Source organism: Thermobia domestica, chromosome 15, assembly GCF_964235325.1.
Source record: "Thermobia domestica chromosome 15, izTheDome1.hap1.1, whole genome shotgun sequence".
NCBI classification, from domain to species: domain Eukaryota; kingdom Metazoa; phylum Arthropoda; class Insecta; order Zygentoma; family Lepismatidae; genus Thermobia; species Thermobia domestica.
Genome location: NC_137468.1, coordinates 9,619,918 through 9,638,943, shown reverse-complemented (window position 1 = coordinate 9,638,943; position 19,026 = coordinate 9,619,918). Strand labels below are relative to the sequence as shown.

At 35.2% G+C, this 19,026-nt stretch overlaps 1 protein-coding gene across 1 annotated transcript in view; it reads right to left on the bottom strand.

The window, feature by feature from the left end:
- Positions 1-19,026, bottom strand: part of LOC145672064 (aromatic-L-amino-acid decarboxylase-like) — a 50,550-nt gene that overhangs the window by 14,859 nt on the left and 16,665 nt on the right. The window contains exons 3-5 of the mRNA XM_081741297.1: positions 12,178-12,229; positions 9,435-9,505; positions 6,448-6,684 (exon numbers count right to left, since the gene is read on the bottom strand). Coding sequence (XP_081597423.1) covers positions 6,448-6,684; positions 9,435-9,505; positions 12,178-12,229 — 360 coding nt within the window. The remainder of the gene's footprint in view (positions 1-6,447; positions 6,685-9,434; positions 9,506-12,177; positions 12,230-19,026) is intronic.

Genomic DNA, 19,026 nt, shown 5'->3' with positions numbered 1-19,026 from the left:
AGGGGTCAGAAATTAGCCCAACGAAGTTCGACTTTTTCAGACACTTATCACTACCAATGATTTATTTTTAAGTTCCATTGACATATCAAATGCTTCCAATTTGGAGGAATTTATTTGGGTTATTTTTCATCAACTTTTTGTATCGCCAACATATTATTTTGTGCATACTGCGTGCTAAGCGAAAAAGCCGTAACTCCATTTCACATACTTTCGAGAAAATAAGCAAAACGTGTTTTGGCTTAGGCTGTACGTTCAAATTTGTTGTATTTCAGTAAAACTTTATTAAATATATATTCACGATCTAAAATTTGTGTGGTAATACAGTTAAATATTTTTGCTTATGAATTGCCACTTAAGGTCTTTTTGCTGACTTTCAGTTAAGTTTTGAATATAAGGTAAACAGTCATGACGTTATTGCCCCCTACCTATTGGTCAAACTACGTCAATTTCACTTTAGATAGATGCAAAATTGTACTACGAACATTCCCATACAATATCTCGATTTTCGAAAAATGTGGAGATAAGGTCTTTTCGCTTAGGACGGCAGCATACGTGTCTAGTTGTGTGATGTTTTTATCAATCTACATACATACAAAACATAAGTACACACATTCTTTATATATGTACGTGTTAGAGTACTTTAATATGTTAATGAAAAATAAGTACCGGTACCTTAAATTCGGAACTTTCATTCATTAAGAAATTAAGTACTTACTATAATTTCAGACATTTAGTAGCCAAAGTATATTTTGGATTTTAAGTACAAACATTGAACATATTCTTCAGCTCCATCGATCAATATTTAAAAAATTCATAAAGAAGGCTCCTTCTGAATTTCCATTACACTTCACAGAATATATTTTACCGTTAAAAGATCGAAATTAAAATGCTATTGATGTGGTCACATACAGAATAAATTTAAAAAGTTTACAATTATTACTGTCACCCATTTCGAACAATTTAAAAGCACATAGTTTTTAATGTATTGAAATTGTAATGTAGTATGAAACGTTGTAAATAGTAGTAACTTTCCATAACTGTTCTCCCAGTGAATTTGTAGACAACCAAAGGTAATTTTGTCAAGTTTAACAAAAAGCCCAAAATAAGACTCTTGAAAACAGTTCTTATTTGAAAAAGGATACATAATGATCGTTTTTGGTTTTTGTATTGGCAATGCCTTTCCAAGAAGATTAATAAAAATTCAGCGTATCATAACAACAAAAACTGCTTTTCTTTATATATATATATATATATATATATATATATATATATATATATATATATATATATATATATATATATATATATATATATATATATATATAATTATTGGTTAGTGTAGGGGGCGCCGAATTCTACTTCGCCCCGGGCGCCGAAATCTCTAGCTACGGCTCTGGATGTTACATCATGCCGTTGCAGGATGTCTGATATCTAACAGTTTTCCGTATATCACATGCATATACTTATGTTACCTTCGTAAGCTATATGTTATATACGTCCATTTGTATTTGAGATCCTGACCGCCTACATCGTTTCATACGGAAAGTATGTATAGATGGAACACTTATACAGAAAGTATTATAAAACATGCGTTTTCAGTTATACGTCTGCTGTACGTTAAGTCCTACAACTACAGAATTTATAAGTGTAACATACGATTTTACGTACACCACGTACAATTTTTCTTCTCAGTGCACGACACGGTATAGTCACTTTGTTTTAGATATATCGTTTATCAATAGATGGACTAAGTGCAAAGCTATGGACAATGAACAGATATTCTTGCCGAGATGGCGGTACTTGTAGTTTTGCAGAATGTTGAAGAACAAAAACAAATCGTCTGATCACACTTAAAAGGACTATTCAATTGTTATAATCATGGTAAACTGAAGGAACTAACGCCGATTCTGGAAGATTAGTTTAAAATTCTGACTATACCTTGTAACAGTATTTCTATCTTTTTCTTTTTTTTTCTTGCTTTTTTTTCCGATGGGTGAGTCAATACTTGTCACCGGGTAGGGCATTGCGTTCGGGAGTAGTGTTAGCTCTGTTACCTTTCTATGAAAACACTGCAACCCTCCTTGAGCGTGCGTAGAATTGAGAAAGAAAGTCAATTTGTATTTGAATAAAAGTAGGTGAGGCCACAGAATATTTTTTTTTTATTAGTTAATGTGGGTCGCAATAACAACAAGTTTGAGAACCACTGACCTAGACTGTCAGTAGTTCAACGCTTTCGGTTCTACAGGTTTCTCATTTATACAACCAAATGTCACATACACCCGTAGATTTATTTAATTCTGAAGCTGCATTTAACTCTGCACAAGGGCGCCCATCAGGGTGGGGGGCAAGGTAGGGCTCTTGCCCCTTCTTTAGAGGAAATTGTGCTTCAAAAGATCGAAAACCCAATAGATATTTTAGAATAGTTACCGCAAAATTTGAGACTACATTTGAAATGTCGCTTATACTTGCCCCCCCTTGGAAACCACAACATGGGCGCCCTTGACTTTGCAGTACGACGTCATTTTAGTGAATAACCTTTGGTCAGCTATTGTCAACCTTTCTTATTATTACTGAAACATTATTATTATTATTATTATTATTATTATTATTATTATTATTATTATTATTATTATTATTATTATTCGTTTATGTCCTCATCTCCTAGATTTGTTAGATATTTGCAATGTAAACTGGCATTTATCTGTATCTGAAATTATGTTCGTAAATAAACAAACAAATAATTAATTGTTGTACACAATAATTGTATATTAGAAAAATTTTTGAACAAAAAAAAAAAACTTTAATGTGTGGCAATGTGACTTCTCTCACGAGCCGCCTCTAAATACTAACTTTTGTATACAGCTTTCTGATCATGTATGATGCTTTCTTCCTGTAGCGATAAAATTTATTCGTCCCCCCTCCACTGAACATATGTATTACTTATGGCCGGAAATATACATATTTTCGTGATTGTTAAGAAATAAAATCCTGTATAGTTGTACGTAGAATTCCATTCTTTTCACGACATAAATTCCCTTTTGGATAGTCAACAAATTTTCCTTGACGAGACTTCCTCGGTAGGTAACTTTTCCCCCTTATTTGATGTCAAGGAGAGAAATGTTATTAGCATATACTTCATTCACTAGTTGAATACAGTACTTTGAGGCAAGACATACAAATAAAGCGTCGAAAGTTTCTGATATATAATTATCTCTGGACTGAGGAGAATATATATTCAGGTAGATATATATTATATAAAAGTAGCTTTTCGTCACGTGTACTTTGTTTACTTTTAGAAGATTTATGAATCAGTGTTGCCAGCATATATAACATTTTGTCATGTGAACACGCAACCAAATCCTGTGATGATAGAAGTTGACTGAAAATGTTAAACCATAATGCTTGAGAACTGAGTGTTAGGTTTCTTTTAAATCTAATTAGCCTAGTTTATTTATGTATTTCTACGTGGAGGCAGTGGCGAAGACCGCTTATTGTAATGGAAAGAGCAAACTGTTTTCCTTTCTTGAAGCAATTTTTACTTTTCTTTGAAAGAAACATTTCATATTTTAGATATTTTTCTTTTAAAATATACCTTCTTTTTTTAAAAAACACCTTGGGTCTGTGAGTTTTCTCTGGGTTCTCCCGTTTCCTTGCACATTTTCATTCCATAAATGCTTTCATAACCAATCAGTTTCATTACCTATCTGTCTCCTTTAGCCGAAAGGGCATAAATGTGAGACGTTAACATGCAAATGTTCCATATAAACCAATGGGCTGAGGAAGGCAGATGCTCCAGTTAATCAAGCACGTTAAAGTCCAAACAAGTAAAATACTGACATCTTCAGTTTTGATTCTGGCAACATTGTCCAGACGATGCCTTAATTTAAGAAGTAAATGCAGCAATGAAGTCGGGGTCACGTTATGACGGGACCACTGAAGTCAATTAGGCGGAAAAGATATGAATAACTAACTAGATACTGTACAAACCTCAGTCATATCCCAAGACGAAACTTTTTTTTATTTGTTTTATTTTTTTAGGAAAAAAAATAAAGAAAATGACCGCAAGCAGTGTCTGAGGAAAAGGTTTTCCTTCTTAAGATCAGATATGCGTTACGCACGATGCACTTTCCTTGTTTCTCTGGGTAATAAATGACCTTTCGTTTTAAAGGCGGGAAAAAAATGAAAGTATTTATATGGAACTAGTTTTATTTTTTCGTTTATTTAACAGGCTTATAGTGTATAGGACCTATAGAAGCTCTTAACATTAACTCGGAGGAAGAATGTTATCCTACCCAAGAAGAAGCGCCTCTTAAAAAGAAGTCATGTGTGCTAACATAACTGAATAATATTGGGAAATTAATTTCAGAAGAAAAAGTAAGTTCAGACGTAAATTCTACTCCACATCTTAGTATTCTGTCTGCAACAAGTTCACTTCATACATAAGATGTTTTGGTCTTCAGTGACACACTGTGACGTATTTCATTTTATACTAAGACGTAATAAAATAAAGAAAACACAAACTAAAATGTGTCAAATTAACAATGTAAAACGCATTAAAATGCATTAGTTTTCTTCACTAAGCTCAGTCCCACATTTTAAAATTTTAGTGAATCATTTGAAGACAATGTAAATATTAAATATGTAGAAATCAAGCCCGATAATGTGTTGTGTACTAAATAGTTTAGTTCATAAAATAACATTCTGTAGATATTATCTGCCTTACTTCCTACATTTTAAAATTCTACGTTGTTTCTATGTTATTCATTAAAATAAAAAAAAAAATGGGGGTAAGATTAATGAAGAGTAATTCTGTTTACACATAAATAAGAAAATCAAAGCAATGTACCAGGCGCCCCAAAATACATGCAAGAAGTAATTTTGATAGAAAACACACTTTATAATTAAAACTTGTAAATTTTTTGTTGAGTCTAGGCAGTCCTTGGCAAATCGTCAATTGCTGGGACATTTTCGGTAGATCGTGTTAACCCTCCAGTTGTCTGACCTTGATTCCTCCACTGCGATGATGCTAACGACAGGGGGCGCTGACGACAAAAACTGTTTGTTTCTCCCGTACAACTGCCATTATCAGCCTCATGCCTCAGTTGATTGTATACGCGTGGGGTTGTGCACGTTATGTTTTATTTTTGTGTGTCTATATTAGACATTTGCTAAACGTTATGTTTTTCGTGTGTATATTAGACATTCGCTAAACGTTATGTTTTTCGTGTGTATATTAGACATTTGCTAAACGTTATGTTTTTCGTGTGTATATTAGACATTTGCTAAACGTTATGTTTTTCGTGTGTATATTAGACATTTGCTAAATGTTATGTTTTTCGTGTGTATATTAGACATTTGCTAAATGATGTTTTTCGTGTCTATATTAGACATTTGCTAAACGTTATGTTTTTTGTGTCTATATTAGACATTTGCTAAACGTTATGCTTTTCGTGTCTATATTAGACATTGGCTAACTTGGATAGTTTTATTTCATATTTCTAGAAATGTAAGTTTGTAGGCAATAAACAAATGTAAGATCTTTTTTAAAAAGCTGGTAGATCTTTGGATTGGTAGCTCACATTAGGATTTAGAAACGGTACGGTAACTCCGAAGCTTCATAAGTTTGGTCACTCTGGCATGTAAAATGGGGGCATCAAGGAAAGTGATTAAAATGGTACTCCCTAGCCCAACCTCTTTATTATATTCGATTCCATTTGTTACCTTTATGCTTACCTTAACAGACCCCTAACGTACATAAAGAACTCTGTTATAATCCTTTCACAGCCTCATTCCAAAGAAAAATAATTATTATTTATAAGTTATTCTGTCGTTAGTAAATGAATTAAATTAGAATAAAATATTGAATATTTTGTACTTCAAAATATTGGGAGGAACGCGTGTCCCCACCAGACACGCCCATGAGTTTGGTGACCACTGATCTAGAGGAACGAATTCTTGTTTAGAATGGACTAGCAGAATACCTGTTCTTCGTACAGGGAGAATATGTTTCTTTTTGGACATCTATGTTGGAAATTTGATCGAGATCGGTCTAGTGATTCGAAAGTTATCAAGTTTTATTTATTTTCCCCTTCCGTTCCCTATGTTGTACCGTCATTGTGAAATGACAAAAACCATCACAGGCCCGAACCTCATCACCTCATCCATGTTGAAAATTTCATCGAGATCGGTTGGGTGGTTTAAGAGTTATTAAGTCACAAACATAGTCAATTTCAATTTCATAGATTAATCGATTCCGTAGGAAGAATTAACCTGCTATTATTAGCAATTTCTGTAGGAAAGATTGTGTTCTATGTGAAACAGTAAATAACAAATTATTCACAGTTGTGTATGAAGTAGCAATTCTAACCGACTTGAAATTAGGTTTTTAATACCTTTTACTTTTTTTTAATGAACTGATAAGAATATGTAGAACAAACGTGGTCTTACCTTTCGCACCGTTTCTCCTCGCAGACTGTTATTTTCGTCTACCTCCAAAAGCCTAAGCTTGACAAAAGTGATCATGGCTCCTTTTTGAACTGATGAATGTGATTCCATGGAACAATAACAGGTCAACTTGGCGAGTAGAGCTCCTTTCTTTTCGTTTGGGTAAATCTTCTTTAGCTTTTGGATCGCTTGATACCTTGCAGCTAACATGCTCACCAAAATGCATTCACTGGCAGATGTCTGGAAAACAAAGAAATGTTAAAATAAAAATAAGAAGAAAAACAAAGGAATTAGCAAACTTTCCAAAGGAAAACGTAGGGACACTTTAAGTAGATAAGGCGAAAGAAATGTACGATTGGTCATTTTATCCATAATAAGGGAATATAGTCTTTATAGTGAAGAGCAAGTCATATTTAACTAATTCATAAAAGAATAGTGAGACAGTTTAATTCATATGGACCCTATACAACCTCTAATAGTAAAAACATAATGAATGTATCTATCTGTGTGTTTGTTATAAGTATTTTGCATAAAAAGGAGTCCCTAGGACCACTACATTTTGTACTTCGACAGAACTTACCAGATCTAATCACGTACGAAGTCAATTCTTTTTAAAAAATTTCAGATCGGGGATATCAGGGGATCAAAAGTTAAACACGTTTTCTTCTGTTGAAAATTTACTTATCTAACATAATCTAGAACGCCCTGCCTGTATGCAACCAACATAACATTGTAAATGTGTATGCTTGCATAACAGGACAGGATACAGATGTTACTCTTCGTTATTTCTTTCTTCCATTCATATTAACAGGAGTAACGCTGAACGGTGCTAAGAGCTAATATAATATAGTGTATAATGAAAAATATGGCGAATTTAAATAGTATGTTGCCTATGTTCTATATGTTACATACCTGCATTGCTTGCCTGCCTCTGTTATGAGCTTTCTCTTATTTGAAGGCGGAACGAAATTCTAATAAAAATAATAATATTCAAGAACTTTGTCAATAAACATGACAGTCAGGACAGAGCCAGGTCGAAACGATAAGCCCCATTATACTAGTTTGACCCTTTGAAATTTATTTTCCCTTTTAAATAGGTTTGAACATTGCCTGGCAAATTAAAGTCCTGGCTGTTACTTTTGTACTTTTATCGCGAGAATATAGCCAGGCATTTGATAAAACAGAAAGCTAAAGGTCCATCTGGTTTTAAAGTGCTACTATTATCTATACATCAGGACTGTGCGGGGTCAGCCCAGGCCTCTGACCCTTGGCCTATCCAATTCTTCCGATAACTTTGTCCTCTAATGCAATGGTTCCCAACCAGTGTGTTGCGACACTCTGGTGAGTCGTGAAGTCCCATAAAATGTATCGCGAAAGTTTAGAATTTAACAAGTCAATTAGTTAGATTTAATTTCCAGACAGACTGGATTTTTTTTTTAAGGCTAGCCATCGGCTAGCTACCTTTCAGAGGGCTACACCCTCTTTTAGGGAAGGGTAGTGAAAGATATAGTAGAAGTGAGGAATTAATGGATGGGCTATGGGCTGTTTGCACAGACTGGACCATTCAAAGCAGCCAACCGAAACAATGCCCAGTATAACATAGGATCGCTATGTTATAGCAACTTATATTACCAGTGGCGTACACAAGAGGGTTTAGAAATTTTAACTCCCTTGAGCAAGATATTATATAAAAAAATAAGCATTTACTATATTAAGATTTAGAAATATATAGAAAAAAAAAATATGTGTGTTCTGTAAGGACATGAGAGATTTATTACGTGAATTCCTCCTTCATAAAATTGTGTATGTCTTTGATTTTTATAATCTGTATTCCTCTGGTGCTTGGGGTCTCGGGTTCAAACCCTGCTCCCGCCAAGTGAACTTTGTGGTGGACAAACACCGTGTGCGTGGGTTTTCTCGGGGTTCTCCCGTTTCCTCCTACTTTCTTCATTCCACCATTTCATTCATCTCTCATCTTCACCGTCTCCTTTAGCCTAACCGGCATAACCGTGGGACGTAAAACTCAAAAATTTCATTTATAATCTGTATTATTTTTAAAACCCAAAACAAGTATGTGTGGCAATGTAGTAAGCGTACAGGAAAGTGTGTTGCCAGTCGAAAAAAGTTGGAAACCACTGCTCTAATGACCGAGTCAGAAATGAACAGTCTTAGATGGTCCTGACGGAAATCGTACCTTGGAACCCTGCAAGCTGAGGTGAGTACGCTATCCACTACACCATCACTTTCTTCCATTGGCATGTTTCTTAAGTTTCATCCTTATATGCCCTCCTCCTCCCCCCCAAATGCATAAGCTGACCATATTCCGGTTTAACTTTCTGGAATAAATCTTCGCAAACTTTTGGATATATCTTCTGATCAATATCGCGTCGAAAAATTAAAAGTAAAATACGTCTATATAATAAGGGACCCCGATATCTACCACTGCTGGTGCGTGGATCACTTCCATAATCGAACTCTGTTTCTAATTTTTGACCCTCTCCATCCTGGTTAAAATTGAAGGTGAGGTCTTGAGATTTCTTCTCCCGGACGGACGGACGGACACGCGGACAGATGAGATAAATCTAGATCTTTCGGTAAACCAAACTAATTTTAAACTGCTTGGATACTTAAGCGTAGAGAAAGAAGAGTATATGCAGAGACGGATCAAGCCCGGGGCCGGGCGGTCTAGGCCCCCCAGTGTTTTGAGCGACAAAATTTATATATATATATATATATATATATATATATATATATATATATATATATATATATATATATATATATATGAAAGTTTATACTAAACTCATGATACACCTATCATTGTCTGGATTCTCGCTGACCCCCCAGTTTTTACCTTCTAGATCCGCCACTGAATACGGGGAAGCACATAAAAGGACGAAGAGACTAAAAATCTAAATAAATTTATATAATATCACACACACTGTAATATTATTTCATATCTTTTTTGTTTTAATTGAAACAATCCTTACCTGTATGACACCGCCTCCTTTGCTGCCTTCTGTGAAGGCTAGAAAATCAGGAGGAAGGCCAATAGCTCTACCTAAAATTTAAAAAAAGAAAATATATTGAGTCAAAATAGTAGACGATAATTGCAATTAATTTCCTAATTATAAAGCACAAACAATAACATCACGGGAGCAACAAAACAAGTGCCCACATAATTCAACGCGAGAAATTTATCTTTCACACTGAGAAAAATCTGTTCTCCGGACAGAGGTATATTGTATATACAAGTATATGGAATCCTCTTGCTTACTACAGAAATCAGTACGGAGAATACGTTATCAGTATGCTACATACACACTGCCCTTAGATGTTACATCATGCCGTTGCAAGATGTCTGATATCTAACAGTCTTCCTTATATTACATACATATATGTATGTTATCTTCGTCAGCTATATGTTACATACGTCCATTTGTATGTGAGATCCTGAACGCCTATATTGTTTCATACGGAAAGTACGTATAGACGGAACAGAAGGTACAGAAAGTACTATAAAAATGCGTTTTCAGTTCTACGTTTACTGTATGTTAAGTTCAAGAACTACAGGATTTACAAATGTGACATACGATTTTACGTCCAGCACGTACAATTTTTCTTAGTGCACGACACGGTATAGTCACTTTGTTTTAGATACATCGTTTATCAATATATGGACTAAGTGCAAAGCTATGGACACTTATTCACCCTTATTCAAAACAACACCGACAACGTTTGGGAGGTGATTCCTGACACCAAGATGAGGCAAAAAGTATAGACCAACCTGGGTGTACAAATGCTTCCTTTCGGAGTTACAGGCTGCCGAAAACATGAAAAAATGAACTTTAAAGGTCCATAGCTTTAAAACTATGGGATATTCCGTAGTCGGATCAAGACTTCACTGAGAAACTAAAATGTACCCTATCCAAAAATCCATGTTTCAGAATCATAAGGTACTCACACAACAATTTTTATAGATGGAGTTTGATTATGGACATATAATTTGAAGTACTCACCAACTGCCTCTATAAAAATTATTGCTTGAGTACCTTAGGATTCTGAAAAATGGATTTTTATATAAGGCACATATTAGTTCTTCAGTGAAGTCTTGAATCGACTACAGTAGATCCCATAGTTTTGGAGCTATGGACCTTTAAAGTTCATTTTTCCAAGTTTTCGGCAGCCTATAACTCCGAAAGGAAGCATTTGTGCACCCAGGTTGGTCTATACTTTTTGCCTCATCTTGGTGTCAGGAATCACCTTCCAAACGTTGTCGGTGTTGTTCTGAAACTCCCTATATATATTAGAAGTCTACAAAATGAGATCAATACCAATGGTCCCAATCCCGCTCCTGTTTATTGCTTATAAGTTATTTAAAATAGAATCAAACCAGTGGTGTTTTACAATTGTTTAACAAACATGTTTACGGCACATTCCATTATCACAGCAGAGAAGTATGAAATACCAGTGAAAGAAATTTTTAAAAAGATCATGAAGAAAAATAAATGGGGTGTAACCTTCATTTGAGTGGAATCCCTGATTAAAACAAATATATATATACAAAACATGAACTGGAAGTCTTCTGGTTATGTGACTGAAGAATTACCCTGTCAGTACGACCGACTGCCCTGTCTTACGAGAATTCAAGGTAAACTAGTGGCTGGAAGAAATATTTTCGTTTAAAAACTCTGGAATCAAACGTCTGCCAAGGACACCCGATAGGTTTAGTGATGCAACAGAAGGAACGATAAGAATTTTTATTGTAACTAATAGTAAACAGAGGGCAATGATCTATTAAAGCAATGGACATTAATAGAGTAGATACATGTTCTTTTTCAGTTCACTTGTTTACATTAGGAAGAATAACGTCAGTTCAGAGTAGCATCATTTACATTCTTTATACACTGTTAAAAATAATTTCTTAAATTTGAGAAACCGTTTCTTATCTGTGCACCGAGACAATATTTTCTTAGAAATAAGATTTGGCAATACTCATTCATAAGGAAAATAACAGTATATTTTCTCATTTCGCTTTATACAACAACCTCATCTACTTTTCTTCATTTCTCATTAATGAGAGTTTCAAACTCTTGTTTCTAAGAAAAGATATCTCGGTGCACAGATAAGAAACGATTTCTCAGATTTCAGGAAGTATTCACTGAAAAAAATTCTGTAATTAAATTGCCAAACATCAATGTAAAATCATTCACCTTTCATTTTGTGAGTTGATATACATTTCCTTACATTAAATTACAAAATTTGCTGTTTTTTAAAAAATGTACAGTAAATTTATAAGAAAATATGATATTTTTATCAATAAAAATGTAATTTTACACCAGTTTATATCAGTAATTTTACTTTTATAAGTGTAAATTGATTTACATAGAGGCTAGAAAAAACAGATTGCCACCTTTTTTGTTTTGCAAATTTACCTTTGAAAATTTTTTTTACAGTGTGTACTTGCTACAGTTTGTATCGGAATTGTGTTATTCCCTTCGTGTTATACCGCCATGCTATCTAATAGTGTTAGTTCTTATGTATGATCTGTCATGTTTTACTTAGTAAGTGTTCTTCAATAAGAAGTGGCGGCAACGTTTTAGAAAAACAATCTGTAGCGAAAACTATGAAACATTTTTTTAATTCTCTAATTAAGCTCTTAATATGGATTGGCTTCTAACTACCAAACACTTTTAAACTCTACCGATATCTGGGAATTCAGAAACTACTTACCTAACCAATCCAAGACTATGGTCTCCAACTCAGAACACGCAGGACTGGAAACCTTTTTAAAAAAAAAAGAAAAGAAAAGAAAAAAGATATAATTAATATTATTACTAACAATATAATTAACGGTGTATACCTGTTCTGGAGTAGTGTAAGGATTGAGTAAACTTTTGAGTTGGCATGGCTAGTCTACGCGTCTTCGTTGCGGGAGACCCGCCTTCGACTGCCGGCTGGAGCTCAGGTGGTTCGGATCTCACGTTAAGCTCTAGGTTCGCGTCTCATACAGCATCACTGCTGAAAGGAATTGCTAAACTCAAACCCAATCGCACTCCATTTGATTCGGTACAAAGGAAAATAATTCGAAAATTATTTAAGGTTACCCAGAGAATCATTTTGAAAATTCAAGTTCGTGGAACTAGGGGCGGCGTTTCGGGGACGCAAGAGGGGGCAGTTGCCCCCCACTTTTTTGAAGTGACCCCACAATGCATATACTTTCATTTGGAAATATAAAGATTTTGTATGTATTACTGGTTCATAGAAAAAATAGTAACATATAATATTTGCCGTTGTGTGAGTACATATTGGATGTCTTCTCGTGGAATTAAGAAAGCTGCAGAAATGCGTTTTAATTGCAATTCAAAGCAATTAATATTGCAATTGCGTATTTCTTTAAATGTCGTAGTATTTAACTTTTAAATGCTTGTAATATTTAATATCTTTCATTTTCTAGAGTAGTAACATATATTTAATGGCATGTGTGGAATTAAAAATATACATTGTTCAGTTCCCCAGTTTCAATGTACCTTCTACAAAACAAGCCTCATTATTCATTACTATGATTAATATTATTCTTTTTATTTATTTGTTTTGCAAATTTGTTACTAAACAATCTCATCACACAATTTTCCAGACAGAATTTTAAGATCTTCATGAGCAAGGAATCAAATCGATTCTTACACCTTCTTTGTTTAAGAGTACAAAGGGCTAGTACCTACTTGTGTTGCTCTTGTCAATTTACTTAATAAAATGTGAAATAAGATATACAATATTTTAACTTAAAATGATGTATCCTATTAGTTATACAACCTTTCGTCAAAGTGTTAGAAACAACCAGGAAAACTAACACTGATATACAAATATTCAGATCATGTCTTGCCCCCCCCACACACACTTTTAACATCCAATCGCCGCCTTTGCGTGGAACTTAGATACAGATTAATTCAGTTTCTATTATTTTAAAAGTGCAAAAGTGATTTGAAACTCAAACATAGTTTTGAACCTGACTAAGTTTGGAATTCAAGATGTCACTGTATGGGTTACATTCTGCTTAAACTCAGCATGTTCGATAGTTGATCCCCATTCAGTAGGATTGAAGCTGCTTCGCCTCCACGATTATTATTGGGATTATATTTCCCGTTATCCAACATACCACATTCACGTCATGTTATGTAGGAATATACTGTATTATAGTCTGCAATATCCTAAAATTTTGCCAATACATATTCTATGTACAAAATATGCTTCTAATATAAACGTACTTATATACAGGGTGTTACAAAACAACACCGACAACGTTTGGGAAGTGATTCCTAACACCAAGGTAAGACAAAAAGTATAGATCAACCTGAGTGCACAAATGCTTCCTTTCGGAGTTACAGGCTGCCGAAAATACGTAAGAACGAACTTTAAAGGTCACTAGCTGCAAAACTATGTTATCTACCGTAGTAGGGTAAAGATTTCATTTAGGAACTAATATGTGTTTCGGAATTCTAAGGTACTCACACAACAATTTTTATAGAGGGAGTTTGACTACGGGCATATGACTTGAAATACTCACCAACTACCTCTATAAAAATTGTTGCAGAAGTACCTCAGGATTCTGAAGCGTGTAGATTTGAATAGGTTACATACTAGTTCCTAAATAAAGTCTTGACTCGACTACGGTAGGTTCCTTAGTATTGGAGCTATGGATCTTTAGAGTTCATTTTTTCATGTTTTCGGTAGCCTATAACTCCGAAAGGAAATATTTGTGCATCCAGGTTGGTCTATACTTTTTGTCTTATCTTAATGTCAGGAATCATCTCCCAAACGTTGTCGGTGTTGTTTTGTAACACCCTGTATACATTACTACAAATTACCTTGCATCATATAATCACAAATTATTGTTAAGAGTAAATATTCTCTTAACTGTATTAGGATCTAAGTTCTAAGGGTTAATATTGGCACTTAATACTGTTTTCATGCAAGAACGAAACTTTTTTTTTTTTTAATCAAGGGGCAGTAAATATTCTCAGCCAAGTTACTTGGCATCACTTAGTATCGTCATTCGTGAAGAGCTTAAAGTTCTTGTGAAATGAGATTGTATTAGGATCATACACTAAAATTAAAACTTACGAAGATACAATTTTCATAATTTTCTAAAGAATAAAATAAATTTAGAAATAGTTATATATCTATATAATGTCCCAAGCGAAAGGAAAATGCTAAAGAAGCAAAATCTTAGAGAAAGTGAAAGGATATTGTTAAGTTCTGCTTACTCAGGTACAGGCCGGTAGCCAGCCCCAAAATTTAGTGGGGGGGCGGCTGAAGTTAGGGGGGCCCGATCCAACCATATTATAGTTCATCACCATATTATAGTTCATTTGCAAGCCTACCGTAAAATTTTTAGAGCGGGCCAGGAAAAATTTAGGGGGGCCGGGCCTCCCGTAGACCCCCCTAGATACGGGCCTGCTTAGGTATAGGTAGACCACAGGTTGAGTAAATTATGTGAACGTTTTTCTCATTACCGAATTTTATTATTAAAAATTATTTTTATTATAAATGGTGTAATACAAATTTACTTTAGTACAAATATTTTAGTAATATTCGATAAAGTTTTATTTTAAGACTCGAGCAGCTTAGGGAAGGATCTCCACAGTGCTCTGAGCAAGCTAAGTGTAGTGGATTTAGGATTTGAAGTTATGCAAGCAGAGGCGGAGGGGGGGGGGTTGAAGTCACAAAACTCTACGCAAGCTGAGTAATTGAGGTTTGGGAGTCCCACAGTGTTCCGTGCAAACTAAGTGGATGGGAAAGGAGGCCTGGATTTCTGAGCAAACTAAAAGTTTAGAGTTAGGTTTCTCTCAGAGCTCCAGGCAAGCTGAGAGAGTGGAGATGACTAGCCGAAGACTAATAGTAGTTGCTGTGATTCTTCTGGTCTTATTGGTGCTCCTGTGTGGCCCGAAGGCACTGGGGGCCCTTCGTTGTTACATGACCAGTAGTCTCACTGTATTCCTGTAGTATGCCTCTGTAGTAATTCATAGTACGATGCACATGGTTCATGTTTATAAATAAAAGCCGTATAGGTTGTTTGTAAACAAATTCATGTGCGGTATATTGCAATTTAGAAAGGGAATTCTCAGAATGAATAAATCTCTTGGAGACATGTAGTCCAAAAGTAGAAAGAATGTTTCGACGATGGATTGCTCTGATCATTAGATTTTGATGGTTTTCGTCACTGATCTTGTATGAGTCAAGACATGCCTTTAAGGGGAGGAGGACTCATGCCACTTGTAGGGTTAATATGTGAGGCTACTGTGCATAATCAAGCATTAAGGCAGATCACGTACTCAAGAAACCCATCAAAGAGCCACTTGAATAGTAATATTTAAGATAAAGAAGAACTAAGCTAGAACACAAAAATTATCTGGTATTGAATATTGAAAAGACAGGAAAAGACGAATTCCCAGAATGGGTAATACGTAGGTAAAGTAAAAGGCAGAAGGAAATTTCCAGATATATTGAAGGAAAATTCCCAGAATTGAGAGAGAAGAAATCGAGAAAGAATTACTTGCAGGAATAATGTTGAATTTCTTAAGGTAGGAAAATTCTAGAACCAAGAAAAATGGGAAAAGAGAATCTTATAGTTTAAAGGATTCTGAACACATGGAATGGATAATTTCGAAGATGGATGACTTCAAAGATCTCAGGAGGTTAAATTCTACAGACAGATAAAAGAAGTTAGAAAATTTGTGTGTTTGAAAATTGGCATCTCTTTTTAGCAATGACGCAACACGGACATGAAATACGGACTGATTCTTAAGCATGTGTAACTCCTCCAGTGATAAGAAATGACAGAGAGGAATTCATTGACTTCCTATTACACATATCGCAATTACATGGCTTTATCATGGAAGGTCACTGCCTTTCCAGCAATAATATCTCTTCTTTTCTTCCTCCTTCAGCTTCCAGACGCGCTATCATCTTTCTTTTTTTAAGTTAAATAGATACTATTAATTAGATTAGAGGGTTTTATCTTAAAATTCGCATTCGTGGAACCCAGGAAGGGATTAATTCAGTTCCCGTTATTTTAAAGAAAAAAAAATGTTAAAATGAATTAAGTTCGAATTATCAAGTATCACTATGTATAATACTGCATAAATGTGGTGTTTGGGAGGAGGGAGTCAAGTCCAAAATATCAATTTTCAGATAAAGAGAGGTTTTATAGATTTTCGCCAATTTTCTTAATAGCTTGTGCTGACAATAGATTTTGATTTTGAGTTTCGCGTCCCGTTCAGCAGCGAGGCTATATGAAACATGGTAATACAGTTTAATGTGGGATCCGAACCACATGAGTTCCCGCCGGAAATCGAACCTAGATCTCCCATTCCAAAGAAGTGTACGCTAACCGCTTAGCCACGAGGGAGCTCGTGTTGACAATAGAATGCTGTTCTTCAATATTTATATTTCAAACATTAAGGAACAACATTGTATTGTCAGCACAATCCACTAACAAAATAGGGAATAGTCATTAAAAGCCTACATCTGAAACGTGAGTTTTTGGACTTCCCTTTTCATCATATATATATATACATACATACAGGGTGGGCCATTTTAATTAATCCACGGAAATATCTGAAAAATGATAAAACATAGAAGAAATGTTTCAAGTACACGTTATATATTGCTAAGTGGGAAACCAATTCCGCCAAAAGTACCCCTCCCCGCCCCCCCTAAATGTGGGTAACGGGGGGTAACTTTGAAATGTCAAATGGGAACATGGGTCGAGTAATACCTCGTTCGAAAGGCCTTGGAAAACTAAGTAACGCTGTACCAAAAGATGTTCCATATTGTGCACCGGTTTCAAAATGGCCGCCATAATATGGTTCGGAAACTCCAGTACCCGTAGTGTGAAAACCCTGGAAGGTAAATGAACGGAACAAAATTGAAATACGTAAATATCATAGGGCATATCGAACAGTGTGGTCTCTGTGATCCCAGTGGCCTCCCTAAAGGGGTCTTGGGGGCTAACTTCAAAATTTCAAATAGTTAATGAGTCGAGTGGTACCTCGTTCGATAAATCTTACAAAATCTAACATATTGCAGGAGAAAACGATTGATGTGAAATGGCAGTGTTCTCAAAAGGCCGCCGAAATATAGTATCCGTGTCAGAGAAAAGGTTTAGTATCCATAGTATGAAAGAGATTGGAGATAAATCAACAAAAGAAAAACTGGAGTAGCTAACTGACGTAAGGCACATCGAGAGATTTTGTCGGGGTGACTCCAAGGGCCAACTGAAAGGTATCCGGGGCCAACTTGAAAATTTCAAAAAGCATCTTGAAGCGAGTAACGTCGCGTTACATAGACAAATTAATATCAAACAGCTTCTGTAAGAAAATTTTCGACATGAGACACCGTTTTCAAAATGATCGCAAAGACATGGTGACTATGTCTAAGAAAACGTATAGTGCCCATAGTATGAATACGGTTAGACATAAATGAAAATAACGAAAATTAAATAGGAAAACCACGGAGGCGTTCCAAGGCTCGATAATAATACAACAGAGATAAAAATATTAGAGTAAAATTGCCATAATGTATAGAGAGAAATCCAAGTCCTGCAAAATAATCTCTCCCTGCGCTTTGTATGTGAGTGGGGTGGAAAGTAAAGTGAAAGTTCAAATAAGAACTCTACTTTAATTCGTAAATTAAGGCTAACCTTACAAATAGGTATGGTGTGGTTGAAACATTTGTTTGTAAGGATGACGCTATAGTGACTAAAAAAAGAGAAACTTTTATGCAATGCGTGCTGGTTATTCAGAAAGCATTTCGGGGATATTACACACCGTTCCGTCCCTCAAGCTCACAATATGACATGAATGCTAATAGTTAATCAAAATGTAACTGTGGCCATCCGCGTTAACTTAGTGCACCAATTCTCTATGCATGAAGTCTGCCTTCCAAACAGCATTGGGTAGGTCAAGCGTACGCCCAAACCGTTGTCCGGTCGGACATTGAAATTTTGAAGTTAGCCCACAAGACCCCTTCAGGGAGGCCACTGGGATCACAGGGATTACATCATTCGATATGTCCTATGATATTTACGTATTTCAATTTTGTTCCATTCATTTACCTTCCATGGTTTTCATACTACGGGTACTGGAGTTTCCGAACCATATCATGGCAGCCATTTTGAAACTGGTGCACAATATGAAACATCTTTTGGTACAGCGTTACTTAGTTTTCCAAGGCCTTTCGAACGAGGTATTACTCGACCCATGTTCCCATTTGACATTTCAAAGTTACCCCCCGTTACCCCCATTTAGGGGGGCGGGGAGGGGGTACTTTTGGCGGAATTGGGTTTCCCCTTAGCAATATATAACGTGTACTTCAAAAATTTCTTCTATGTTTTATCATTTTTCAGATATTTCCGTGGATTAATTAAAATGGCCCACCCTGTATATATATATATATATATATATATATATATATATATATATATATATATATATATATATACAGGTAGATAGATAGATAGATAGATAGTTCTACACTATACATATTACTACTACATAGTATTGCTAGTTTTATATTGTACTT